Below are 27,753 nucleotides of genomic sequence, written 5' to 3'. Positions count from 1 at the left end.
CAGTATCCACAGTCCCCAGTGGGAATTACAGCATTTCTCTTTTGTGTCTTACAATACCAAATAATTGGGCTTTTTCTGTGAAAATAAACTGCTTTTAATACATGCATTATTAAACCAATAAAGCATTAATATTTACTAATTACTAATTTAAGCAAAGTAAAACCTATTTCAGAGTAAGGGAAAAGCATGCAGAAACACACATTGTTATGAACTGTTGATAAACAAGGCTTAATGTAATCCTGGTTTTCCCCATTCTATCTTAAAGGAAAATCTCAAACTCTTGCTTTCATAAACAAAACTTGGTAATTTGAAAGAGTCCAGGTTTTTATAATGATCGCATTCCTTAAAATTAAACTACAGTTTTCACTTTTCTTAAAGGGAAAAACATTGAAAACTTTCTCACAGAGAGAAAGCATTGATTTTCCTCTGAGTTCCTCCCATGAACTGTCTCGATCGCTGCCAACTCAGTTCCTTCTGTATTCTGTGCACGTGGAATACACTGTTTTCTGCTTAAAGAGTTATTTCCAACCCCCATCCCCAGCCACACCTCAGTTCCATGAGTGATCGTGGCTCAATGACCTAGGCACCCCAAGCATTCGCCATAAATAAGGCTGTTTACTGACCTATTTTTACTAGGACTACTGAGATGTGCTGAAACCTGGTGGGGGTTGGAGTCGGGGGGATTGAAGTTACACTTCTCTCTAGCACCATCAGTCATTGTTCAGATATTTAAATTTCACAAACAGAATCAATGGCCTGCTGGGGGCATTGTCACTTACACCGAGCAGGGCCATCTGTCGCAGCCCTGGCATTTTAAGGCATTTTAGATGACAGCGTTGCGGGATCTCTTTCTTTGTTCGTGGATTTCAGGATGAAGTCCTCCAGTGGGGCTTCGTGACTGACCAAGGTTTGAAATTGATAATGTCCCCAGTTGGGGACTTGCTGATTAGGCTGCGTTCACAGCAATTAGAAGATCATCTGGTGTAAAAACTGTCCGGAGAGAGAGGGGCACAGAATCCCTGAGCTCAGATGGAGCAGTGGAAGAGAAAGCCAGATCTCCGTTCTAGAGGCAGAGTTTTCCACTTCTCCCTAAGGGGTCGTCTCAGCAGCCTGCCTCTCAGCTACAACATGGGGAAATCTCACTGCAGATGTGCTAATCACAGAACTGCACAGGTACTCCCTGAATCCAACTTGGGTTATTAAAACAACAATGAGGCGTATGCGTTTGGCTCCGTTCACCCCCAGGGTGACCAGCTGTCTCACTCCTCAGCCCAAATCCAGGGGATTCATTGTCTAGGAATAATTTCTTCCACCTTGGGAATTCTCTGATTTACTCTTACCTAGGTCCACTGGTCTTGACCAAAATGTGAGGTGTCCCTAACTTAAGATTTTGACTTTTAAGAGGCAGTCGAGGAAATAATGTTATGAGGTTTGTTTATTTCTCTAGTGGTCAAAGACAGAGAAGTAAAAAGGCAAAAGCTGGAGTCCGAATGTATGGCTGCAGGTTCAAGATTACAGGCCAAGTTCTTGGAACTCCAGCGCCTCTAGACTCACCAGCCCCACCAGCTCGTCCAGCCGCACCAGCCCCTCCAACCCCAGCAGGCCCACAAGCCCCACCAGCCCCTCCGGCCCCTCCAGCTCTGCCGCAGGAAATCCTGCCTCAGGGAATCATGATCCACCACCCAAAAGTATTTGCAGAAAAAAGAGATTCCACTGTTGCCTTCCCTCAAGGGTGGTGTTGAGCCCATTAAGCTTTCCCCAGCAGTACACAGAGTAACCTTCAGGATTCTGGTGGAAAAATATCCCAAATTCTGCTTCCTTATGCTTCACCATATGGCCCTAGGGCACACACACTAATCGAGAACAGCCCGGGGCATCCTGTCACCCCCCACGGTGCACCTGCAAACTGGCTTTTACAGCAACCCTGTCTTCCAAATGGGTCCGTGTCTTTCTAGGCATCGTTTGTAATGCTAACCTGTTTGGTACTACCCAGAAATGCTAACATTTCTACCACTTTAATCTAAAGAGATTAAATCACACTCCATGATACTCCTGACAACAAACAGCATTTTAACCAGTAATTTACGATACAAAGATTTTCAATCAGGGGGCTAAGCCCTTCCCTGGTGGTTTTAAGAAACTGCCAGCCTCGATGGAGACTCCTCCATCAATTCCTCATCATTAGAAAAGAAACAACGGAGGAAAAAATCATCCAATTAAGTGACAATTCCAATGTGTAAATCTTATAATATTTTTGCATTTGTGATATGGGTTCTACACTAAAAACACAACTTGTCTAATCTGAACGAGATTTTTCAGGATGTTATCCTATTTTGTTTGTGCCTCTTGGTTTAGTAAACTCCCAACCACTTTTTCTTCCCTCAGCCCCAACTCCCCACACACAAAATGTTTCTCATTATGACCTGAGACATTCATTCTGACTGTAGAGGTTTTAGATCATTTCTTCTAGGTGTTAATCAGTTCTGGCCATATGGTGAGGGTGAGGTAATCATTATTACTTTACAATGAATGCCCTTAATTACATTTTCAGTAGTAATATTAGTCCTTCTGTTTATTTGAGTACCTAAGAGCTGCAGGCAACGTGATCTGAATTACATGGAGGACAAGCTCCAGCTGACTCTCCGTAAACTCGCATTAGGATTCTACTATGCGACGACAGGAGCAGGTGGGGATAATGAGCTGGCAGAAGGGGCTGCCTGTCACACTGCCCGGTGGTCCCCCTTTCACCCCCACTTTGCCTCAGGCATTTTCTACTTAGCTGTGACCTTACTTGTGGTGATACCAATCCAGTGGTCAGGAGAGAGGCACCCAGCCCATGTCTGAATCCTCCTACTGACCCTGGGGATCCATGCGACTTGATCTTAGATATTGGTGGTGAAGTGTCGCTCTCCTTGACAGCATCCAGGAAAAGGTAATTACCTTTGCCAAAATGCAAGTGGAAGTTCAAAGCCTCAGCCTTGAAGAGTGTCCCTGGGGACTTCCAGGCCCCGAATGTGAATGTGAAGCCCTTCTGCCCAGTGGGGCAAGACGCCGGAGTGACCTTCACCTGAGTGGGAGGGCAGTCACTGTTTGGGTCCACTTTAGGGGTGGTCCAGGTCAATTTAACTTGTCATATGCCACGGGAAGACATAAGGTAAGTTAATGATTCTAAGATGAATCAACTGCTCTTTTAGTCAGGGTCTCTTGAGAATTCATTCACTCAATCCACGAATGTATTTGACTCTCTAGTATGTGTTACGGAACCAGGCTTAAGGACATTTAAGTAAAGAGAGAGACAGCGATTAATTCACTGCCCCAAAGGAGGCCTGGAATCTTCTTAGGGAAAAGAATCCGCACAAAACACTCCATTGAGTATTCTTGTGTTTAGCCAGAGTCATGTTGACTTGAAAAATTGCAACGTAAAAACTGTATATTTTCACACAGTGTGGTAGAAGGAATAGGCTTGTTCTCAGACTATGTCTTGCCCTGGAGATGGGTCCACAGGAAGCCTCTATCTTGGTCGCCGTTTGGCATAAGCTTTGCACCTGTTCCCTTCTCCTTGCCTAGATTCTTGCTTCTTCTCTCGCTTTAAAGACCAGGATTTGTTGTTGTTGTTGTTGTTGTTGTTGTTGTTGTTGTTGCTGTTGTTGTTTTAGAGATAGTATCTTGCTCTGTCCCCCAGGCTGGAGTGCAGTGTAATATCATAGCTTGCGGCAGCATAAACCTCCTGGCTTCAAGTGATCCTCCCAGAGCAGCCTCCCGAGTGGCTAGGACTACAGCCATGTGCCATCACGTTTGGCTAATTTTTTTTATTTTTTGTAGCATTGGAGTCTTGTCATGTTGCCCAGGCTGGTCTCGAACTCCTGTCCTCAAACGATCTTCCCACTTCAGCCTCCTGAAGTACCACCATGCCCAGCAAGACCTGGATCTTTAACGCTTTGCCTGTCTTTGATCTTTGACACCTCCTGACACCCAAGCCCCTGCCTCCCGCTAGGCAGGCATTTTTGGTTAAAGTATGAGCTCCCACTTTGTATTTATCTCCAGCTTTGGGTGTTCAGTTTGATGGGGACCAGCCACAGGTGTCCCCACCTAGTTCTCCAGCCCTAATTTGTTTTCTCCCATGTTGCAGTTCCTGGCTTCTTCCCATTTGCCCACACCCTCTTTGTGGTACAGTGCCCCAAACTGACACATGCCACAGGCTCAGAGTATCTTCTGGCTGGTCACTCGAGGGCAGAGAGGATTTCGTGACCTTTCCCTGAGAACAGCTGCATGAACTGCAGGGTCAGCAAAGGGGTCGTGTCTGCCTGCTGCTAAGGTCAGCTGCAGACAGCCCATGTCAGGGAAAGCCCATTTAGCATGAGAAGAGTAAAAAGAAGAAAATACCTCCTCAGCCAGGAGTACTTTGATGTGAACCAATACAATTAGTCTCTGAATGATGAATATAAATGATAATCAATGACGTATATGTGCTTAAAAGAAGGTGAGAAAAGATTATCACTGCCTAAACCTTCCTTTTAAAGGACACCACAAGTGGATGAGTGGAGCATATAGGGTAGATAGGATTTTTTTTTTTTTTTGAGATGGAGTCCAGCTCTGTTGCCCAGGCTGGAGTACAGTGGTGTGATCTTGGCTCACTGCAACCTCTGCCAACTGGGTTCAAGTGATTCTCCTGTCTCAGCCTCCCAAGTAGCTGGGATTACAGATGCACGCCACCATGCCAAGCTAATTTTTGTATTTTTAGTAGAGACAGAGTTTCACCATGTTGGCCAGGCTGGTCTCAAACTCCTGATCTCAGGTGACCTGCCCGCCTCGACCTCCCAAAGTGCTGGATTTCATGTGGGAGCCACTGTGCCTGGCCGGGTAGATATGATTTAAATCTTTTTTTTTTTTTTTAATTTTTTTTTTTTTTTTTTTTTTTGAGATGGAGTTTTGCTCTTGTAACCCAGGCTGAAGCGCAATGGCATGATCTCAGCTCACTACAACCTCCACCTCCTGAGTTCTAATGATTCTCCTGCCTCACCCTCCCAGGCAGCTGGGATTACAGGCACCCACCACCATGCCCTGGTAATTTGTGTATTTTTAGTAGAGACAGGGTTTCATCATGTTTACCAGGCTGGTCTTAAACTCCTGACCTCAAGTGATCTGCCCACCTCACCTCCCAAAGGCCTGGGATTACAGGCATGAGCCAACATGCCTGACTGATATGATTTAAAGAACACTGGGCCGGGCGCGGTGGCTCAAGCCTGTAATCCCAGCACTTTGGGAGGCCGAGACGGGCGGATCATGAGGTCAGGAGATTGAGACCATCCTGGATAACCCAGTGAAACCCCGTCTCTACTAAAAAATACAAAAAAAAAAATTAGCCGGGCGTGGTGGCGGGCGCCTGTAGTCCCAGCTACGCGGGAGGCTGAGGCAGGAGAATGGCGTGAACCCGGGAGGCGGAGCTTGCAGTGAGCTGAGATCCGGCCACTGTACTCCAGCCTGGGCGACAGAGCCAGACTCCGTCTCAAAAAAAAAAAAAAAAAAAAGAACACTGGAAGATACAGCAAAGTCTCAAAGTGGTTGTCTATGGATGGCACTATGAGTTACATATTATTTTTCCAGAGCTCAGAACGTTCTGAATTTCTTTATTTTTGTTATTTATTTATTTATTTTGAGATGGAATCTCACTCTTGTTACTTAGGCTGGAGTGCAATGGCTCATCTTGTCTCACTGCAACCTCCGCCTCCCGGATTCAAATGATTCTCCTGCCTTAACCTCCCAAGTAGCGGGAATTACAGGCGCCTGCCACCACTCCCGGCTAATTTTTTGTCTTTTTAGTAGAGTCAGGGTTTCACCATGTTGGCCAGGCTGATCTCGAACTCCTGACCTCAAATGATCTGCTTGCCTTGGCCTCCCAAAGTGCTGGGATTACAGGCGTGAGCCACCACAACCAGCCTGAATTTCTTTAGAGAATCTATATTGCCTTCATAAAAACTTGCTTTAAAGTTGTTTTTTATTTTAAATGTTCATTTGAAGTTAAAATGCTTTTCCTCTGACTAGGTGTTTAATGCATTTAGGAAAGGCTGAGCATGAAACCAGGGTTGGGGGAAAGAGCCTGTTTAGAGGGGATTTTAAAAACAGAGACTCCCAGCTGGGATTGACAGGAGAGGGTCAGAGCCCAGAGAGATGCCTGCTGGAAAAGAAGTGACAGGGTTGAATATTTGCCCTGCTCAGTGTCATGTTGGAATGTGATCCCCAGTGTTGGAGAGGGGGCCTGATGAGAGGTGATTGGATCATGGGGGTGGACTGGTCGTGAATGGTTTAGCGCCATCCCCTTGGAGCTGTCCTTGCGATAGTAAGTGAGTTCTCACGAGATCGGGTTGTTTAAGTGTGCGGCATCTTCTCTTGCTTTCTTGCTCTCACTCTTGCTGTTTGATGTGCGTGCTCCTACTTTGCCTTCCGCCATGAGTGAAAGCTCCTTGAGGCCTCCCCAGAAGCCAGGCAGAGCCATGCTTCCTGCACAGCCTGCAGAACCGTGAGTCAATTAAACCTCTTTTTTTCTTTTCTTTTTTTTTTTTTTTTTTTTTTGAGACGGAGTCTCGCTCTGTCGCCCAGGCTGGAGTGCAGTGGCACGATTCAGCTCGCTGCAAGCTCCGCCTCCTGGGTTCATGCCATTCTCCTGCCTCAGCCTCTCAAGTAGCTGGGACTACAGGTGCCCGCCACCACGCCAGGCTAATTTTTTGTATTTTTTAGTAGAGACGGGGTTTCACCATGTTAGCCAGGATGGTCTCAATCTCCTGACCTCGTGATTTGCCCACCTCGGCTTCCCAAAGCGCTGGGATTACAGGCGTGACCCACCACGCCCGGCCAACCTCTTTTCTTTATAAATTACCCAGCCTTAGGTATTTACAGCAATGCAAAGAACAGCCTAATGCAAGAAGTAAGAGGAAAGATGATACCAACTTACCAGTAAGGGTACTGAGATGACATCCAAGTAAAATGCAGAACAGTTATCATTTCATTTGCTTGGCAGAAGGAGGGTGACAGTTTGTAGGGAGATATAATCCGACCAAATGGTTTAGGGAAATGTGAAACCAAATGGTTTAGGGAAAATAGGATGAAATTCAATATATTTGAATTTGGGAATATATTCAATATATTTCAGTCCAATATATCCTTACAGAGTGAGGTTTGGCATGGTGCCACTGTGGATCATTTGTCTTCTATTCAAAAGAAGGACAATGTCTGTGTTAATGTTATGGTTCAGGAACCCAGCAGCAAGCGCAGCCCGCAGCCTGCACTCCCAGCCACTCCTGCTTACATGAGATAACAGTGAGCCACAAGACAGCGCCCCCATCTGAGCATGCTTGGCCCTGGGAATCATTAGGGACTCTTAAGAAGCAGAAAGTCCTGACCACCTAACAGTGAGCACCAGCTTTTCACTTAAGAGTTTCTGAATATTCACCAGGTCAGGTTTTCTTTTGTTTGTTTGTGTGTTTGTTTTGTATTTTTTGAGACAGGCTGGGGTGCAGTGGCACATTCACGTCTCACTGCACCTTGACCTCCTGGGTTCAAGCGATCGATCCTCCTGCTTCAGCCTCCTGAGTAGCTGAGACTGCAGCTGCACACCACCAAGCCCAGCTAATTGTATATATATGTATGTATTATTTTATATATATGTATGTATTATTTTATATATATATGTATTATTTTATATATATATATAATTATATATATATAATTAGCCCAGCTAATTATATATATATGTATGTATTATTTTATATATATGATATATATATATTATATATTTAGAGACAGGGTCTTGCTGTGTTCCCCAGGCTGGTCTCAAACTCCTGGGCTTGGGCAATCCTCCTGCCTTGGCCTCCCAAAGTGCTGGGATTACAGACATGAGCCACTGTGCCTGGCCGGCTTGCTTCTTTTAACCTAAGCTATTCCTACTTTACCTTGACCTTAAAGCTGATTGGACTTCATTTTACGAGAGGATGCTGTGGCTTACCCAGGTCATAACCATTAAATGTATCACATTAACCAATGTTTAATCATGATCACAGATTACTGAGAATACTGGCAAGAAAGTGAGTAACTACAAAATTACAACAGGTTGTGTGCAATTAAAATTTTTTTCAAATAGATTTTAGGTTAACATTAAACATTCCAGTTATAATCTCTATTCTGCAGTTGATGCAGAGTTTGAGTTTAAAAAAAGAACTGTCTTCACAGAAACGTGGACTTAAAAATATATTTTTATATAATAAACTTTATATTTTTAGAGCTATTTTAGGTTCACAGTAAAACTGAGCAGAAAATAGAGATTTCTGATACCTTTTGCCCTCAGACATGCACAACCTCCCTCCCTATCAACCTCCCCCACCAGAGTAGTAGATTTTTTACAACTGATGAACCGACATTGACGTATTATCACCCGAAGTCCGTAGTTTAGATTACAGTGGGTTTGGACAAATACATAAGGTTATGCATCTACCATTACAGTCTCATTCACTGCTGTATTAGTCTGTTCTCACACTGCTGATACCCGAGACTGGGCAATTTACAAAAGAAAGAAGTTTAATTGGACTTACAGTTCCACATGGCTAGGGAAGCCTCATAATCATGGCAGAAGGCAAGGAGGAGCAAGTCACATCTTATACGGATGGCAGCAGGCAAATAGAGAATGAGAAAGATGCAAAAGCAGAAACCCCTGATAAAACCCTCAGATCTCGTGAGACTTACTCACTAGCATGAGAACAGTATGGGGAAACTGACCCCATGATTCAATTATCTCCCACCGGGTTCCTCCCACAACACTTGGGGATTATGGGAGTACAATTCAATTTGAGATTTGGGTGGGGACACAACCAAACCATGTCAACTGCCCTAAAAATCCTCTGTGTTCCATCTGTTCCTCCCTCCCTCCTTTCCCACTCACTTCCTCCCCGACTCTACTCCTTGGCAACCACTGATCTTTTTTTTTTTTTTTTTTTTTTTTTGAGGTGGAGTCTCGCTGTGTCGCCCAGGCTGGAGTTCAGTGGCGCGATCTCGGCTCACTGCAAGCTCCGCCTCCCAGGCTCACACCATTCTCCTGCCTCAGCCTCCCGAATAGCTGGAACTATAGGCACCTGCCACCATGCCTGGCTAATTTTTTGTATTTTTAGTAGAGACAAGGTTTCACCACATTAGACAGGATGGTCTTGATCTCCTGACCTCATCATCTGACTGCCTTGGCCTCCCAAAGTGCTGGGATTACAGGTGTGAGCCACTGCACCCGGCCCAAAAATATTTTTTAGACAAAAGTCATCAAATAACATAACAAGATCTTCATGCTACTATCCGGCATACTAGCCTCATCCTTCCCAATCTCCCTTCCCAAAAAGTAACCATTATTCTGAATTCATTGTGGGCCATTCCCTTCCCTTGCATTTCTTATACTCTACTTATACATGTATTCTTAAACAACACAGTGGATTTTTGCGTGTTTTCAGCTTCGTATTGTACACGGATTATTTTGCAATCTGCCTTCCTCCTCTCCTGCCCCCACCCTTTATATGAGGCTTATGAAACGCATCCGTATTGAAATGTTCAGTTCCCTCAATTTCGTTGCTGGTTTGTGTGCCATTCTATAAACATCCCACAGTCTGGTTTTCTGTTCCTTTGTTGGTGGACACTTAGGTTGCTCCCAGATTGTTGCCACAATTGCCAACAATTAGATTATAAACAATACTAACAGAAACATCCTGGTACATGACAACTCTGGCACTTAAGCAAAACTTTCTCTGGGACAGTGCTACTCAAAATATGGTCTGAGAACTGTTTGTTTCTAGTAAATCAATGCCCTGTTTCCTTAATCAAGAAAATCTTACTATGAAACAAACATCAGCTAAACTTGATGTTGTGTTGCATAATAAAGTTAATTTACAACATTCTGGTGCAAGTTCTTCCTTCTTATAGCAGAACTGGCACTCTGCAAATAAGTGAGCCTATTTTTTCTCTCTCTCTCTGTATGTGTGTGTATATATATATACACACACACATACATATATACACACACACAGATATATATATGTATACACAGAGAGAGAGAGAAAATATAGGTTCACTTATTATAGAGATATAGGTGCATTATATATATATATTCATATATATATATAGAAAGAGAATATATCCAGGAATGAAATTATTTATTTATTTAATTTTAATTTTTTTTTTTTTTTTTTGAGACAGAGTCTTGCTCTTGTTGCCCAAGCTGGAGTGCAATGGCATGATCTTGGCTCACTGCAGCCTCTGTCTCCGAGGTTCAAGTGATTCTCCTGCCTCAGCCTCCCAATTAGCTGGGATTACAGGCGCCCACCACCATGCCCGGCTAATTTTTGTATTTTTAGTAGAGATGGGTTTCACTGTATTGGCCAGGCTGGTCTCGAACTCCTGACCTCAAGTGATCCACCCACCTAGGCCTCCCAAAGTGCTGGGATTACAGGTGTGAGCCACCGCCCCCGGCCAGGAATGAAATTATTGAGCCAGTGCAGAATGATCTACTTTCTAAATTGTGGCAAACTGCTCCCACAGCGTACTACCTAATATCATAGTGTTAATTCCTATAAATCTGAAATCTTAAACGGGTCTACCTCAAACATTATAGGACCTGAGACAAGAACACAAATGAAACCCCTGAGCAATATGTCTAAATATTAAAAAGTTTGAAATCAGGTGAATAAACTGTTAAATATCTTCTATCTTCCTACCTTGACAAAAATGCTTTTATGACAACCTGGAAGGCCAGGTTCAAATTTAGAATTCTCACCATGTTGGCCAGGCTGGTCTTGAACTCCTGATCTCAAGTGATCTGCCCACCTTGGCCTCCCAAATTGCTGGGAAGCCAAATTTAGAATTTTTTTTTTTTTTTTTTTTTTTTTTTTTGAGACAGAGTCTCGCTCTATCGCCCAGGTTGGAGTGCAGTGGCTCAGTCTCGGCCCACTGCAACCTCCACCTCTCGGGTTCAAGCAATTCTCCTGCTTCTAGCCTCTCAAGTAGCTGGAATTACAGGTGTGCACCACCACACACTGCTAATTTTTGTATTTTTAGTAGAGACAGGGTTTTGCCATGTTGGTCAGGCTGGTCTTGAATTCCTGACCTCGTGATCCACGCGCCTTGGCCTCCCACAGTGCTGGGATTACAGATGTGAGCCACCGCCCTCAGCCTAGAATTCTCAGATTTCTTAAAGTCCACCCTGGAATGTGGGTGGCTGTGGAGAGCTGGCCCTTGACCTGCAGCACAACTACTTTCTTCCCATCTCCAGCTCTGCCCTGCACCTCAGGGACCTCCTGTGTGTGTCTATAGACACGCAGCTTACGCGTCCAAACTCCGTCTACACTCCCATAAACAGTCACCCCTCGGCCACTTTGGGAGGACAGGCTGCGTGTGGGAAAGAGCCTCCTCGATCCCTGGAAATGAACTCAGAGCTGCTTAGAGGACTTCACAGCCCCTGCCCCGCAGTTTTGTGGTAGGATTACAGGCTCCGGTGGGCACATCCTCTTGTCTCTGGATACCTTTGGCCATTTGGGGATGGGTAGAATCAGAGGAGGGTCAGAACTGAACCTCTAAAATAGACCCAGAGCTGGGCGCAGTGGCTCACGCCTGTAATCCCAGCAATTTGGGAGGCCAAGGTGGGCAGATCACTTGAGATCAGGAGTTCGAGACCAGCCTGGCCAACATGGTGAAACCCTATCTCTACTAAAAATACAAAAAATTTGCTAGCCATGGTGGCAGGTGCCTGTAATCGCAGCTACTTGGGAGGCTGAGGCAGGAGAATCACTTGAACCACGGAGGCAGAGGTTGCAGTGAGCCGAGATCATGCTATTGTACTGCAGCCTGGGCGACAGAGCAAAACTCAGTCTCAAAAAACAAAAATAAAAAATGAAATGAAATAAATTAAGCCCAGAGCAGGGGCCCCTCTTGCCAGGATATAAGGGCAATACTGGGAATTTATTACTGTCAATGAGGTTTTCAAGTTCTCAGTGTTTTGTTGTTCTCGGTACTCGTTAAGATAAAAATCTGTTAAGCACCTATATTCATTTCCCCATTTCAATTTTTTATTTTGCCTATATTCATCTTTTTGTGTGTGTTTTCTTGATCTGTTTTGCCAGGGTTCTATCTTATTAATCTTTCAAAGGACCAGGTTTTGGCTTGATTCATCTTTATATTTCTGCTTTCTCCATTTTATTGACTTCTTTAAGATCATTCTTTGAGTTCATTTGATTTAACCTTTCTTGTTGCCTAATTTATTTTGAGTGAACGGTTTTTCGCTAAATACTATTTTGGTGGCTTCCCACCAATTTTAAAAGAAAGTGTTTTCATTATTGCTTAGTTCTACATATTTTGTATTTTTATGATTTTTAAATCCTTTAAAAATTTATGATTCTTTAGTAGCATGTTATTTATTTTCCAAATAGGTGAGCTTTTTACATTTTTTTTTAATTTTTTTTGAGACAGAGTCTCACTCTGTTGCCCAGGCTGAAGTGCAGTGGCACAATCTCGGCTCACTGCAGCCTCCACCTCCCGGGCTCAAGCCATACTCCCACCTCAGCCTCCCAAGTAGCTGAGACTTCAGGCATGCACCACCACACCCGTCTAAATTTTTGTATTTTTTGTAGAGACAGGGTCTCACCATGTTTCTCATGCTGGTCTCGAACTCCTGGTCTCAAGCAATCCGCCTGCCTCGGCCTCCCAAAGTGCTGGGATTACAGGCATGAGCCACCTCAGATGGGCCTTTTTAAACAACCCACTTGTTATTTGTTATTAGTTTTTAATTTTATTGCAACATGGTTAGAGAACATATTTTGTGTTTGTTTGTTTTTGTGGGGTTTTTGTTTTGTTTTGTTTTAGAAACAGGGTCTTGCTCTATTGCCCAGGCTAGAGTGTAGTGTTGCAATCATAGCTCACTATCATCTCGAACTCCTGGGCTCAAGTAATCCTCCCACCTCAGTCTCCTGAGTAGCTGCGACTCCAGGCACACACTCCCATGCTCAGCTGATTTTTTAATTTTTTGTAGAGACAGGGTCTCACTATGTTACCCAAATCTGGTCTCAAACTCCTGGCCTCAAGCGATCCTCCTGCCTCAGCCCGCCAAAGCACTGGGATTACAGACATGAGTCACAGCACCCGGCCCAAATTGAGTTTATCTCTAGAATGCTAGAGTGGTTTAGCATTGGAAAATCTGTATGAATCTCTCTTTGTCAGTTTATCTGACTGAGATTAAAATTATATGATTTTTCTCAGTTTTTAGAGAAAAAGCTTCATAAAATTCAGTATTCATTCGCCATTAAATTCTTCTTTTAAAATGTGAAAATAAGATAAAGGGCATCTACAGCAACCATTATATTTAATCCTAAAATGTTGAAGGCATTATCTCTAAGGTTGATAATAATAAGTTAAGGGTGGGTCGCGGTGGCTCAGACCTGTAAACCTAGCCACTCTGGGAGGCCAACACGGGTGGATCACTTGATGTCAGGAGTTTGAGACCAGCCTAGCCAACATAGTGAAGCCCCATCTCTACTAAAAATACAAAAACTAGCCAGGCGTGGTGGTGCATCTCTGTAATCCCAGCTACTCGGGAGGCTGAAACATGAGAACTGCTTGAACCCAGGAGGTAGAGGTTACAGTGAGCCAAGATCATGCCACTGCACTTCAGTCTAGGCAACAGAATAAAACTTCATCTCAAAAAATAGAAAATAAAAGTCAAGGATTCCTGCTATCAACATTTCTATTCACAATTGTACCAAAAATCCTGGTCAGGGCAGTAAGGCAAGAAAAAGAAACAAGAGTTTTAGGAACTGGAAAAGAAAAAACAAAACTGCCTTTATTCACTGATGATGTAATTGTCTGCCTAAAAATTCCCAAAATAATCTAAAGATAAACTGTTGTATTAATTTTAACATTTATCAAGGCTGTTGGATACAAAATAAGTATGTGAACTCAATTACATGTCTATCTACCAGCCACAGTTAGAAAAGTAATATATTTTTAAAATAGAGTCATCCTTTCTAGATTCCTATAGGATAATGGCTACTTCTTAAGTCTGAAATTCTCCATTTATTCTCCAAAAGGCATAAAGATCAACAAGAAAAGCAAATGAAACTATCCAAAAAGGCATGTCGACATCATCACAAAGAGAACGCTACAAATGTCAATTTACGTGCAAGAGAGGAAATAAATACAACACCAGCAGACCCAACCCCAGAGCCCACACTGAAGCAGAGTCAGATGAGAACACACAGAAATGAGAAGAGGGAAGTCAGGTTCCTAGTGGTGGCAGAACACAGATAAAACATCACACCCAGAATGAAAGGGTCTTGCTCAGGATGGGGGAAGTTTCAGAAGAGCTCTGAGATCAGGCTGATCTGGCTACTAAAGAATCAAAAGGAGGCCAGGCTCAGTGGCTCATGCCTGTAATCCCAGCACTTTGGGAGGCCAGGAGTTCGAGACCAGCCTGGCCAACATGGTGAAACCCCATCCCCACTAAAAATACAAAGATTGGCCAAAAATTGCTTGAACCTGGGAGGCAGAGGCTGCAATGAGCTGAGATCATGCCACTGTACTCCAGCCTGGACAACAGAGTGAGACTCTATCTCAAAAAAAAAAAAAAAAGAATCAAAAGGAAGAAAGGTACTGGAGAGTGTGCAGGATTCAGGAGGCAGCATTAGGAAGGCACCACTTCTGAGTGAGAATTTGGAAGAGGAGGCATCTGTTGGAGTGAAAAGAGAAAGTCAAGCAGTGGAAATTATGGATCCCACAGAAACAAAGAAGTCATAAAACTGGAAATACACTGACCTTCCTAGGCACCAGAAAATAAGTCATTTGTTAAAGAACCTGTACTTCACTGTACCAACGGGAGAGAGCATTCTTAAACTAAGAAACCTCATCAGTCATTCAAATCCCTCACTCACTCCATAGACACAGGTGCTAATGGCTGATCAAGAAAAATTCAAGACACTTTACAGAACTACCATTTGATGGTAGTTATTGGCAGAAGAAAAGAAGTCAGTATGTGAAAAAGATACTTGCACACACACGTTTATAACAGCACAATTCCCAGTTGCATAAATATGGAACCAAACCCAATGCCCATCAATGATTTGATAAAGAAATTGTGATATATGTATCCCATGGAATACTACTCAGCCATAAAAAGGAATGAAATAATGACATTCACAACAACCTGGATGGAATTAGGGACCATTATTCTTTTTCTTCTTCTTCTTCTTTTTTTGAGATTGAGTCTCGCTCTGTTGCCCAGACTGGAGTGGGAGCAATCTCAGCTCACGCAACATCTGCCTCCCAGGTTCAAAGCAATTCTCCTGCCTCAGCCTCCCAAGTAACTGGAATTATAGGCGCCTGCCAGCACACCCAGCTAATTTTTGTATTTTTAGTAGAGATGGGTTTCACCATGTTGGCCAGGCTGGTCTCCAACTCCTGACCTCAAGTGATCCGCCCACCTCGGCCTCCCACAGTGCTGGGATTATAGGCTTGAGCCACCACGCCCGGCCTAAGGATCATTATTCTAAGTGAAGTAACTCAGGAATGGAAAAACCAAACAGCATATGTTCTCACTTATAAGTGGGAGCTAAACTATGAGGGTGCAAAGGCATAATGATACAATGGACTTTGGGGACTCAGGGGAAAGGGTGGGAGGGGGGTGAGGAATATAAGACTACACATTGGGTACAGTGTACCCTGCTCAGGTGATGGGTGCACCAAAATATCAGAAATCACCACTTAAGAACTTATTCATGTAACCAACACTGCCTGTTCCCCAAAAACCTATTGAAATTTTAAAAATAATTCCAAGACACTGTAAAATGAACAGAAGAAGGCAGGCAACCACCATAGGAAGTTACTACAAGAAGAAAACAGGAAGAATCCAAATTTTTCCACTAATAAAAATATTTCCAAAATAAGGCAGAGAAAAACTATATAGCACATGCTTCAACATGAATTAAATATAATTAAACTAGCAGCAATGTATATACACACATACAAAAAAAAAAAAACATGAATTAAAAACCTCCTAATAGAGGCTGAGCATGGTGGCTCACGCCTATACTCTCAGCTCTTTGGGAGGCCAAGTTGGGTGGATCACCTGAGGTCAGGAGTTCAAGACCAGCCTGGCCAACAAGTTGAAACCCCATTTCTACTAAAAATACAAAAATTAGCCAGGCATGGTGGCACACACGTGTAGTCACAGCTACTTGTCGGGGCTGAGGCAGGAGAATTGCTTGAACCCAGGAAGTCAAGGCTGCAGTGAGCCAAGATGGCACCACTGTGCTCCAGCCTGGCTGACAAAGTGAGACCCTGTCTCAAAAACAAACAACAAACAAACAAAAACTCCTAATAGAAACAGACAAAAAGGAGATGTAAAACAATTTATTTCGATCAGAAAAGAAAGCGAAAGAAAAGACAAAATCATCTCAGGAATTAAGACCAAATTACAAGGTGTTCAGAGGAGAATAGTGGAATAAAAGCATCCAAGACAGTGAGCAATAGTGAGCTACCTGGCTGTGCCCATCATTAAGCCATGGATGTCTCAGCTCCAACTCCTCCCTTCTATGCTCAGCTTTGTGATGTCGGGGCAGCTACAACTGAGTTTTGCTTTGCCAGCTGGACCCAGGTTGGCCTTTGGCAATAAAGGGAGCAAAAGGGAGACTGCAAGGCTGGAGGAGAAGGAGAGGATGAGTTTCCTCCTGTCTGTTCACTGTATCACCCTAGCAATGCTTCTTCACCCTGGCAGCAGCACTTCCTTTCTGCAGAAGCATTTGAATGTAGTTTGCAGTTTGCAGTTTTTCTAGCACTTGCAGACCCGACCTCATATGGCCCATCTCATATTCACCAGAACCAGTGCAGAGCTCCCCCCTTGAAGGTCTGAGTTTGAGCTCCAGGTGCCCCTCCTCTAAGTTCCTACTTGTTCCCTTTTCTTATTGTTTCTTTAACCCTGGGAGTGGAAGCTGCAGTTGCTACCTCTATGAGACCTTAGAGTTCTCTTTTTATCCTGTTATAACTTTATAATGAACACATTTTTACCTAGTTAACACTTTTTATATGAAGTTCTTACTGTTCAAATAACTTGTATGTATACTGTCTCTTGACCAGATCCTGACTACACTGGTGAACTAATAGAAAAGTAATTTCTTGAAATGATCCTGGGTAGTTTATAGGATGAACAGAATGGCCTGAGAATGAGGCTTAAACAGATGGAAGCCCAGCCATGTTCCTCCTGCAGGAATCATCTGGGCAAGACACACTGCTAATGCCTTTCACATTGCTGCACCCACTGTCACCACCACAGATCCCAACATGCAGAGGATTTGAACAGACAGGTAAGGCTCACTCTGCAGATAGATAGGGACAGGACAGTAAAGAAATTCAGAGGCAAGTTTTTAGACAGTTTCACTTTTCTTAGATTCATCTCTCCAAAAAATATTTATCAAGTACCTTCTATGTGCTAGGCATCAGAAGGGAACAAAAATAAATGACATGGATCTTGTCTTAAAATCTAGACCACTGTTTCTCAACATTAGAATTTAATAAAATCTGGGATACTGTTAAAAATACCTCATCTCGGCCGGGTGCAGTGGCTCAAGCCTGTAATCCCAGCACTTTGGGAGGCCGAGACGGGCGGATCACGAGGTCAGGAGATCGAGACCATCCTGGCTAACACGGTGAAACCCCATCTCTACTAAAAATACAAAAAACTAGCTGGGCGAGGTGGCGGGCGCCTGTAGTCCCAGCTACATGGGAGGCTGAGGCAGGAGAATGGCGTAAACCTGGGAGGCGGAGCTTGCAGTGAGCTGAGATCCGGCCACTGCACTCCAGCCCCGGGTGACACAGCAAGACTCCGTCTCAAAAAAAAAAAAAAAAAAAAAAAAACCTCATCTCTGGAGATGCTGGACCATTGCAGCTGGTGTGGAGCCTACAACATATACTTTTTAACAAGCATCCCAGGTGATTCTGAAGTTGGTAGCCCACAGACCACTTTGAGAAACATTGATATTACAAACAAAAAAAATTATGCAGCAGGCACAAAATCATGTGTAGGGGAAGAAAAATAATTGTTTCCTCAATCCTCATAGGTCTTTTTAAAAAACAAACAAAAAAAACAAACAACACAAACAACAACAACAAAAAAAACGGAGTCTTGCTCCGTTGCCCAGGCTGGAGTGTGGTGGCATGATCTCAGCTCACTGCCTCACTGCAAACTCCACCTCCCAGGTTCAAGTGATTCTCCTGCCTCAGCCTCCCAAGGAGCTGGGATTACAGGCACCCACCACCATGCCAGCTAATTTTTATATTTTTAGTAGAGACGGGATATCGTCATGTTGGCTGGGCTGGTCTCGAACTCCTGACCTCAGGTGATCCATCTGCCTTGGCCTCCCAAAGTGCTGGGATGACAGGCGTGAGCCACTGTGTCTGGCCACTTCATAAGGTTCTTAGTTGGAATAGACCCCATTAAAAGAAAGAAAGAAAAAAAAAAGATTAACAAGAGAAAAACAAGTTTATTTACATGTATATTTCACATCTACATGGCAGACACCAGGGAAGGAGTAGTTCTCAAAGAAGTAGCTTTGAATTCCAGCTTGTATAGCATCTTCAACAAAGAATAGTGATTTTTAGAGAAGCGACAGGACAAAGGAAAAGGAGTTTGGGTCTCTAGAGGGGGCTTCTCGGCAGAGAAGCAAGTAACTGGCAGATAAAGGCGAGTTGGTAATGCATGTCCAGGTAGATTCCTCTGGCTCCAACTCCTGGCAGATAATGGTCTAAAACTGTCTTCAGTGGTTAACCTTTGTTCTCCCTGGTAAGAGACAGGGGCAGGATGCCTTTTATCTTTGTAAATCTCTGTCCTGCATTTAAGCAAATGGAGGGCAGCGAGCTTTTCTGCATCTGTTTCTTCTTAATTGTCTTCAGTTCAACAATCCTCCTTCTTTTGGAGTGGCATATTCTGGACTCCCACACATGTCTGGAAGCAATGGTCAATTTCAATCTAGAATGTAGATTTATTGATTAAAAAGAGACAAGGAAGAATTGCTTAGGAGGTCAGTTTTATGCAACTACAGGACTTCAGAAAAAGAACAGATCCTTCCTACTTGATTTTAGGCAATAAATGCTTCTTATCTGATTGATCAGAAGACCACAGCCTTTAGAAAAACATGACTCGAAAAATCTTTTTCTTTGAGTTTTTTTGACCAACCTTGAAAAAAAGTCCTGCAGGATATTTTCAGTTAGGAACCACCAATAAATGTATTTTTTGTCTGTTACCACAAATATGTTTATTTGTGGTAACGGGTTTAAATATGTTTCTTTAATGTTAAATATGTTTCTTTAATCGTACCCAGGTGAGCCTGACACTTAACTCTCTTTCGTATTCCTATATTCTTCCTTCCTCTTAATACATTTTTCTTCCTTCTTTCCTGGCTCCAAACTCCTAGTTTTCTCCCTTTCCTAATTGAATTTTTTTCAATTTTTCAGCCACAGGCGCCCAATAAAATGGCCTTCAATCCCTGCCTTTACTTCCAGCGTATTACCTCACTCCCTCTCAAACGCCAATTACAAGGCTTTGTCCATTCCTGCTTAAAGAAATAGATGGAGGAAAATGAGATCTTTCTACCCAGAAAGACAAATACTTGGAAATCGCTAATTAGGTCACCAGAAATTCTGCCAATAATGAGCCCCGGGCTGTGGCGGTGGCTCACGCCTGTAATCCCAGCACTACTGGGAGGCCGAGGTGGGCAGATCACGAGGTCAAGATGTCAAGACCATCCTGGCCAACATGGTGAAACCTTGTCTCCACTAAAAATACAAAAATATTAGCTGGGCATAGTGGTGCGCGCCTGTGGTCCCAGCTACTCGGGAAGCTGAGGCAGGAGAATCGCTTGAACCTGGGAGACGGAGGTTGCAGTGAGCTGAGATCACACCACTGCACTCCAGCCCAGGCGACACAGTGAGACTCCATCTCAAAATAATAATAATAATAATAATAATAATTAATAAGCCCACTCCCCTTGCCTGCCGAAGTGACTCCAGTAATCACTCAGCATGGACTTTACTTAAGAGCTGGCTTGACTTCCCATCTAAATTGCAGTGGCTCAGTGGCTCATGCCTGTAATTCCAGCATTTTCGGAGGCCAAGGCAGGCAGATACCTGAGGTCAGGAGTTCGAGACCAGCCTGGCCAACATGGAGAAATCCCGTCTCTACTAAAAATACAATAATTAGCCAGGCGTGGTGGTGCGTCCCTGTAGTCCTAGCTACTCAGGGAGGCTGAGGAAGGAGAATCGCTTGAACACCTGGGAGGTGGACGTTGCAGTGAGCCACGATCGCACCTCCACGCTCCAGCCTGGGTGACAGGGCAAGACTCCATCTCAGGAAATAAACAAATTGCAAGGAAAGGCCAAACAAATCTCACTGTGAATGTGGCTTGTCCATTTGCTGTATAAACAGCCCTATTGCCTCCCTAGTGTGAAGCGTCAGGTCCTGCTAAGAGTGCTGGGTGGAAAGGCCTCTTTGGGGAACATGGCTTTGTTTTGGCAAATATTGTTGCTGATCAACCCTGGGATCAGAGCTAAAGGCCCATTATTATCTTGAGGAAGCAAAGGGGTTTTCATGTGTGTGGAATAGAAAATACCTTTCACATTTTACAGACACTATTCTGAGAAAAAAAATCAGGCCCAATGTAAGGGACAAGAGGCAGCACATCAACAAGATTCTGGAATAAATACAGTACTAACTCCCATTCCCCAGAGTACTAGCTGCTAGTAAAATGAGATATAATGTTTCAGGCTTGACAGGGTCTCTGTTACAAACCATTCTTACATTCCTGGACACAGAGCTAGTCTAAACATTCATAGAACTCTTCAATTATATATTGGCTTCTACATCAGCAGAGTTGAAGAGGAAGACAATGGCAGGGTGTATGGGCCTCCTTTCAGATACGGAGTAACAGAAACCCCAACTCAAAGGTCTTTCCAAAAAGGAAATATACTTTTTCATAAAAAGAGAACTTCAGAGATAAAGCAGACTTTAGGTTGCCCTCAACGATGTTAGCAACATCCTAGATTTTCAAATCCCAGCCCACAATCTATATTTGACATCTTCATCTGGAAATTGGCTCTCCTCCTAGGTGTCAAGTGGCTGCCAATAACAACTGCACTTTCTCTAAGGAGGGAGGAAGGACTTCCTTGGAAATCACAAGCAAATCTCTCCTCAAGGCTCTGCAGCCACAACTTGGTCACATTTCCATTGCTAAACCAATTTTTGACAAAAGGGAACATATTATCCTGAAATTATTTCAGCCTAGGATAAGCTTTCCCTCTGACACTTGGCCACTTAGTGGAGGGTGGAGGCTGGAAAAAAGTCAGGGCTGTGTTCGAGGAAGAAGGAGAAATGCTGAGTGGGCTACCAACAGTGTCCCCCACCTGGAGGGAGAGGCTTTGCTGAGTAGGAACTTGAAATAGCTAAGTTAAAACTGGAAGTACATCTGAGGACCCTTCCAACTAGCAGATTCCAGGAAGACTCAATAATGCCTGATCCCAAATCCATTCTTTCATCAATCTGAGCTGAGGCACTGTGTAACATCAGGAAACTGTGCAGGTTCTTCAAGAGGTACAAAGATAAATAAAAATGGTTCCGTGTGGACTTTATTGCACAGTGAGAGTCATATGGGGTATCTGTAAATAACAATAAAAGGTAGAATCACTTTGTGGGAAGTTTGATCCACAAGGAAGACTTCTGTGATGGTTAAGTCTGTCAACGTGATCGGATTGAAGGATGCAAAGTATTGATCCTGGGTGTGTCTGTGAGGGTGTTGCCAAAGGAGAGTAACTTTTGAGTCCGTGGCCTGGGGAAGGCAGACCCATCCTTAATCTGAGTGGGCACAATCTAATCAGCTGCCAGCACAGCTCGAATATAGAGCCGGCAGAAAAACGTGAAAAGACTAGACTGGCCTAGCCTCCCAGCCTACATCTTTCTCCCGTGCTCGATGCTTCCTGCCCTTGAACATCAGACTCCGAGTTCTTCAGTTTTGGGACTCAGACTGGCTCTCCTTGCTCCTCAGCTTCCAGGCAGCCTATTGTGGAGCCTTGTGAGCATGTGAGTTATTACTTAATAAACTCCCCTTCATGTAACATTATATGTATATCCTATTAGTTCTGTTGCTCTGGGGAACCCTGACTAATACAACTTCCAAGGAGGGAGATTGCTTCTGAGCAAATTTTGAGGAATGGCAGCAAGAAGAAGGTGGCTTCTGAGCCGAGCCTTGTGAGAGATCACATTTTACGTAGTATGAGGGACAAGTATTTCTGGGTAAAGGGACAGCAATGGGGCGGGGCTAGTTAAAAAACACGATGAGGGAATTATCTTCAGTGTAAATTGCTCCCCCACCAAAAGGACAAGGTGTCTGACTCACCACCTAGTGGCTTCACTGGATGTTCTCCTTCTGCTCCACAATCCACCCCTCATTCTTCTCCACCTTATTCTGTGGCCCCAGAGGCTGGCCTTGTGGACTGTATCAACTAGGCCACCTTTTTCCTGGTGTGAGTTGGGTTCGGCTAAGATGGCATGGGCAGGAGATGACAGAGTGAGAAGAAAGAGAGTTGGAGGTATGATTCCTCCAGCGTCCTCCTTGCCAGACTATAGGTGGGCAGTAGCCATATTCCTCTAGCAAAATCCATGGCTTTCTCCAAACAGCCCTTCCCTATAACTAGTGACATGGGAGTTGGGCAGGGAAGTGCTGGGTAGAGAAGGGCCAGGTCCCTGGTGAGGGCTCCACCCTCAAGCCTGTGCCACACACCTAAGTGAGAACAGGCACTCCTGTTTTCATGCCCGAATGTTGCATTTTCCAAGACCACTCGGGCCAACCAAGCCCCCCATCCTGTACCCATATAAACCCGAGACCTTAGTGGGTATGCACACAAGCAGCTGAATGTCGAGACCAGCAGACCAGTGACAGCAGAACGATGCAGCAGAGGAAAAAAAGGGGGACATCTGGATGCCGAGGGAAGGTCGGCCGGCGTGGTTAGAGAAGGGTCCAGCTGCTGGGCAGCCCGACTCCAGGGAAAGATTATTTCCCTCACCCCTCCACCTTCTGGCTCCCCATCCATCTCGCTGAGCATCGCCTCCACTACTCAATAAAAACTTGCACTCATCATTGGAGCCCATGTGTGATCCGATTCTTCTGAGACACTGAGCCAGAGCTCAGGATACAGAGGCTGTCACACTGGCCCTCTGCTCTTGCAATAAGGCAGAGGGTCCATTGAGCTGATTGGCACACAAGCCATCTGCAGATGGCAAATCCGAAAGAGTTTGGGTTACACGTGCCCGCCTGGGAGTTGCAGACACCCACACCTAGACACTGCTATGGGGCCGAGAGCCCAAAGCATTCATCCCATCCTCTGCACCTGCCAGTCTACATGCTCCCCTAGGGGTTTGAGCTGTAGGGCAACCAAGCAGGTGAGCCACACCCTTGTTCCATGTGCTGCAGGGGGAAACAGGGAACTCTCCCACTTCACTAGCTTCCAGTGCCTGCTCCCTCCCTGTTCACCACACTGGGATAGCAACCTTGAAGCACTGCCAGCCCTAGGGGCTTCATCGTAATGCCTGGTTTCCTTGCACTATCAATGCCTCTATAGAAAAGGCCCTTGATTAAGTTCTCCCCAGTCAGCCCGTCTGAATATTCCACCTGCTTCCGGCCTGGACCATGACTGACAGAGATCTTTGTAGTCAACTGAAGTTAGCCAGTAATTTTTTTTTTTTAATTTCCATTGCTGTTCTCTTATTTCTTGCTTCTAAGTATCTTATTTCCTCATCTTCTAAGTGTGGCATTAATAATGAACTTCCCATCAGATCTATAAGTTGAAACTCTTTCATCTCTACCTTGAAGAGCTAGATATTTCTTTCAAAATGTTGGAACTATACAAAAGACAAAAGAGAAAATAGAAAAATTGGACTTCATCAAAATTAAAATCTTTTATGCTACAAAATATATCATCGAGAAAGTGTAAAGCAACCTGCAGAATGGGAGAAAATATTTGCAAATCATATCTGATAAGGGACTTACATCCAAAATATAGAATTCTTACAACTCAATAAATAACACAATGTTTTTAATGGGCAAAGAATATGAATAGATATGTCTCCAGAAAAGATTACAAATAGCCAGTGTGTACATGAAGAGATACACAACAGCATTAGCCATTTGACATACGCAAATCAAAGCCAGAATTAAAACCACTTCATCCCCACTAGGATGGCTATAACTAAAAAGGCAAATAATAACAAGTGCTGGCTGGCGAGGATGTGGAGAAATTGACACACTCATCCATTGCCAGTGGAAATACAGGATGGTGCCAGTCACTTTGACACTTCCTCAAAATATTAAACAGTTACTAGATATTTTCCCTTTTACTTTTAGTTGGCACATAATATTTATGTGATACAGAATGGTATTTCCGTACATGTATACAATGTATAATGATCAAATCATGGTAATCAGCATATTATCGCCTAAAATATTTATCATTTCTTTGTGCCATAAACATTCAAAACCCTCTCTTCTAGTTTGTTGAGAATATACAATAAATTACAGTTAACCGTCTTCACCCTACGGTGCTGCAGAACACCAGAATTCATTTCTCCTATCTAGCTGTCATTTCGTATCCATTAACCAACCTCTCCCCATAGTCTCCTCCTCACCACTCTTCCCAGGCCCTAAGACTCAGTGTTCTACTCTCTATTTCCAGGGGCTCAAATTTTCTTTTTAGCTACCATGTATAAGGGGAACATGTGATACTTATCTTTCTGCACCTGATGGATTTCACTTAACATAATGACCCAGCAATTCTACTTCTAGGTATATACTCAAGAAAGTGAAAATAGGTGTCCACACGAAAGCTCTGTACACAAATATATGCATAGCAGCCTTATTCATATTACTCAAAAAATGGAAACAACCCAAATGTCCACCAAATGATGAATAGATAAATAATTCGTGGTCTACCCACATGATGAACTATTACTGGGCAATTAAAAGGAATGAGGTTCTGATTCATGCTACAACATAGTCGGACCTTGAAAACATCATGCTGAGTGAAAGAATTCAGTCACAAAATACTACATGTATGATTCTATTTATATGAAATGTCCAGATTGGCAAATCCATAGAGGTAGAACGTAGATTAGTGGTTGCCTGGGGAAACTTAGGGAGAAATGGGGAGTGACCGCTAGTGGGTACAGGATTTCTCTAGGGGATGATGACAAAGTTCTAAAACTGACGGTGGTGATGGGTGCACATTTCCTTGAATATACTGAAAACCACTGTAAACCTTGAATTAGTGTATTACATGTGAATGATAGCTCAATAAAGCTAATAAAAATTAAAATGATGTGTTTTAAAATTTTGGAACCAACTAATTCTAAAAGCAAATGTTGCCAAAATTTCCAAAATACCTTTGTCTATAATCTTTAGGCTATTTCATGTGTCTGACAGCTACTTAGTAGCCTCAGAATAAATGTGAGAACAAATTAGTAGCTTATTGATCACCATCTTTCCACCTTTTAACCCACTTTGTTTGTTTGTTTGTTTGTGTGTTTTTTCCAGAAGCCAATCCCACACCAAAACATGAACAGGGGAATGGAATTTATTGCTCCTGTGTCAGCTCCCACCAAATCCGGTGCCCTGTGGCATTTTCTTTCTCCGGGCCCCACAGATGCCCAGAGATCAGTTAGAATCAGGCCAGGCACCAGAATGGGCTTGTCCTCAGATCCAGTTGTCAGCACCTTGTCTTCCAATTACCTAGCTCTGCTAACTCTCTCTTACAAGCCTGGGAGAAGAGTGACAAGTTCATACCTAAATGTAAGCTCTGAAGGGTCTTAGCACCCGCAAGTTTAAGGAAACCCATGAGATGCTCTGAAACTTCCATGAAAATGAAGACTTGGAGGGATTGTCACATTCTTTTTTTTGAGACGGAGTCTTGCTCTGTCACCCAGGATGGCGTGCAGTGGTGCGATCTTGACTTACTGCAAGCTCCACCTCCCAGGTTCATGCCATTTTCCTGCCTCAGTCTCCCAAGTAGCTGGGACTACAGGTGCCCGCCACCACGCCCGGCTATTTTTTTGTATTTTTAGTAGAGACGGGGTTTCACCGTGTTAGCCAGGATGGTCTCGATCTCCTGACCTCATGATCTGCCTACCTCGGCCTCCCAAAGTGCTGGGATTACAGGCATGAGCCACCACGCCCAGCCGGATTGTTGCATTCTTGCATGCCTGGATGTTTCATATTCTCTGAATATCCAGCATGAAACTGATCTGTTCCCATGCTTTTTTGCCAAAGTGGTTTATGTTAGGATAAAAGAAAATACCCCTTACCAAGATGCTCTGAAAGCACCTTCTCCGTTATATTAATGATAACTAATGTTATTAAGAGAACATAAGGCAACTTTAACAAAATAAGAGCTCACTAAAGGGAATCCTGTATGGAAATTGTTCATGCAAATGCCATTTCGGAGCTGGCATTGTACTTGCAGACGGGGTCTCTACAGGAAGCTATGGCTTCAGTCCTACATGAGCCCGTATAACCACTCAGCACATAAAGTTCCATGAAATCGGTGCCTCAACTCACAGTATCTCTAAAGGAACTGCTAACTTAAAAAGTAATCCATCAATAGTAAGGATTTTTAAACTTGAGCCTAAAAATTTTAAATACTGTTAGTAGTAATAAAGCAATGAGATTTCCCTAAAATTATTGTTGCCTGTATCACTTTAAATCTTTGACATAAATGAAAACTTGCATGGAAAATGGTACAGTTCTAAGCAAATCAAATAGGTTGAGCATTAATAAACAGGAAGATGAAGTAGGTGAAATTGATTTTGTTGGGAACTGGTGGGAACTGGTAGAGATAGTAATTTTTTAAAATACTTTTTAAAATTTTTATCTATTTATTTATTTTGAGACCAGGTTATGAGACTGGCTAATTTTTATATTTTGGTGTTTTGCCATGTTGCCCAGGCTGGTCTTAAACTCCTGGGCTCAAGCGATCCACCCACCTTGGCCTCTCGAAGTGCTGGGATTACAGGCATGAGCCACCATGCCAGGCTGAGACAGTGTTTTAAACTGTGCTATTGATGATCTAGGGAAAAGGTAAATCAGCCTGAGATAACAGAAGTCCTTGTAGTCCACATGTAGGTACGTGGGCATGAAGTAAGAAAGCTCCAGAATTCTGCTGAGGCCACAAGGATTTCCAGAACTGGCAGTAGTTAAGAATTTTGCAGAATTGAAGAGTCACACCTCTAAATTTGTGTAGATTGTGAAATCTCTTCTTGCAAGAAAAAAAGAGAAATAGCGGGAGTTATGGAAATAACAGTTGATGAAAACTTGGTAGTCTGAAGTCTGAACTTTGAACACTGGCAGACAGGCTGAGAATTCTCTTTGATCGTGAGCCCAAGTTCCATGTGCACCCGCAGGAATCTGTGCAGCATTTGTGCACTGGTGTGGCGCCCAGGAGAGGACCACAGAGTGACAAGCCACCAGGCTCTAAAGGGAGGGGACGATCCCCAGAGGACCTGGATAGAGATGTTTCCATGACCATTGTCTGCTGTGTGCTCCCAGTGATGAGACTCTAGAATTTACACCTGAAACACACAGTCATTTAAGATATTATTTGTAATATCTGGTATGTCTAAGTAAAACATGTATTCAGTAAAACTTGCCATGCAACTTA

The 27,753-nt window shown here is 43.6% G+C and overlaps 1 protein-coding gene across 1 annotated transcript; it reads left to right on the top strand.

The window, feature by feature from the left end:
- Positions 1–2,588: 2,588 nt before the first annotated feature.
- C3H7orf33 (chromosome 3 C7orf33 homolog) lies at positions 2,589–27,753 on the top strand. The gene is made up of 3 exons (XM_050784900.1): positions 2,589–3,154; positions 25,635–25,889; positions 27,219–27,753. The coding sequence occupies exons 1-3, from the start codon at positions 2,951–2,953 to the stop codon at positions 27,291–27,293; spliced, it is 534 nt and encodes a 177-aa protein (XP_050640857.1). The 5' UTR covers positions 2,589–2,950; the 3' UTR covers positions 27,294–27,753.

The sequence above is a fragment of the Macaca thibetana genome, chromosome 3 (genome assembly GCF_024542745.1).
Source record: "Macaca thibetana thibetana isolate TM-01 chromosome 3, ASM2454274v1, whole genome shotgun sequence".
NCBI lineage: Eukaryota > Metazoa > Chordata > Mammalia > Primates > Cercopithecidae > Macaca > Macaca thibetana.
The sequence above is the reverse complement of the archived record's forward strand: the minus strand, read 5'-3'. Positions and strand labels throughout refer to the sequence as shown.

Coding starts and splice junctions, on each gene's coding strand:
- C3H7orf33 (XM_050784900.1), top strand. CDS start 2,951: ATGCAAGTGGAAGTTCAAAGCCTCAGCCTTGAAGAGTGTCCCTGGGGA. Junction 3,155..25,634: donor ATGCCACGGGAAGACATAAG/GTAAGTTAATGA, acceptor TGTTTTTTCCAG/AAGCCAATCCCACACCAAAA. Junction 25,890..27,218: donor TGACAAGTTCATACCTAAAT/GTAAGCTCTGAA, acceptor GTCCACATGTAG/GTACGTGGGCATGAAGTAAG.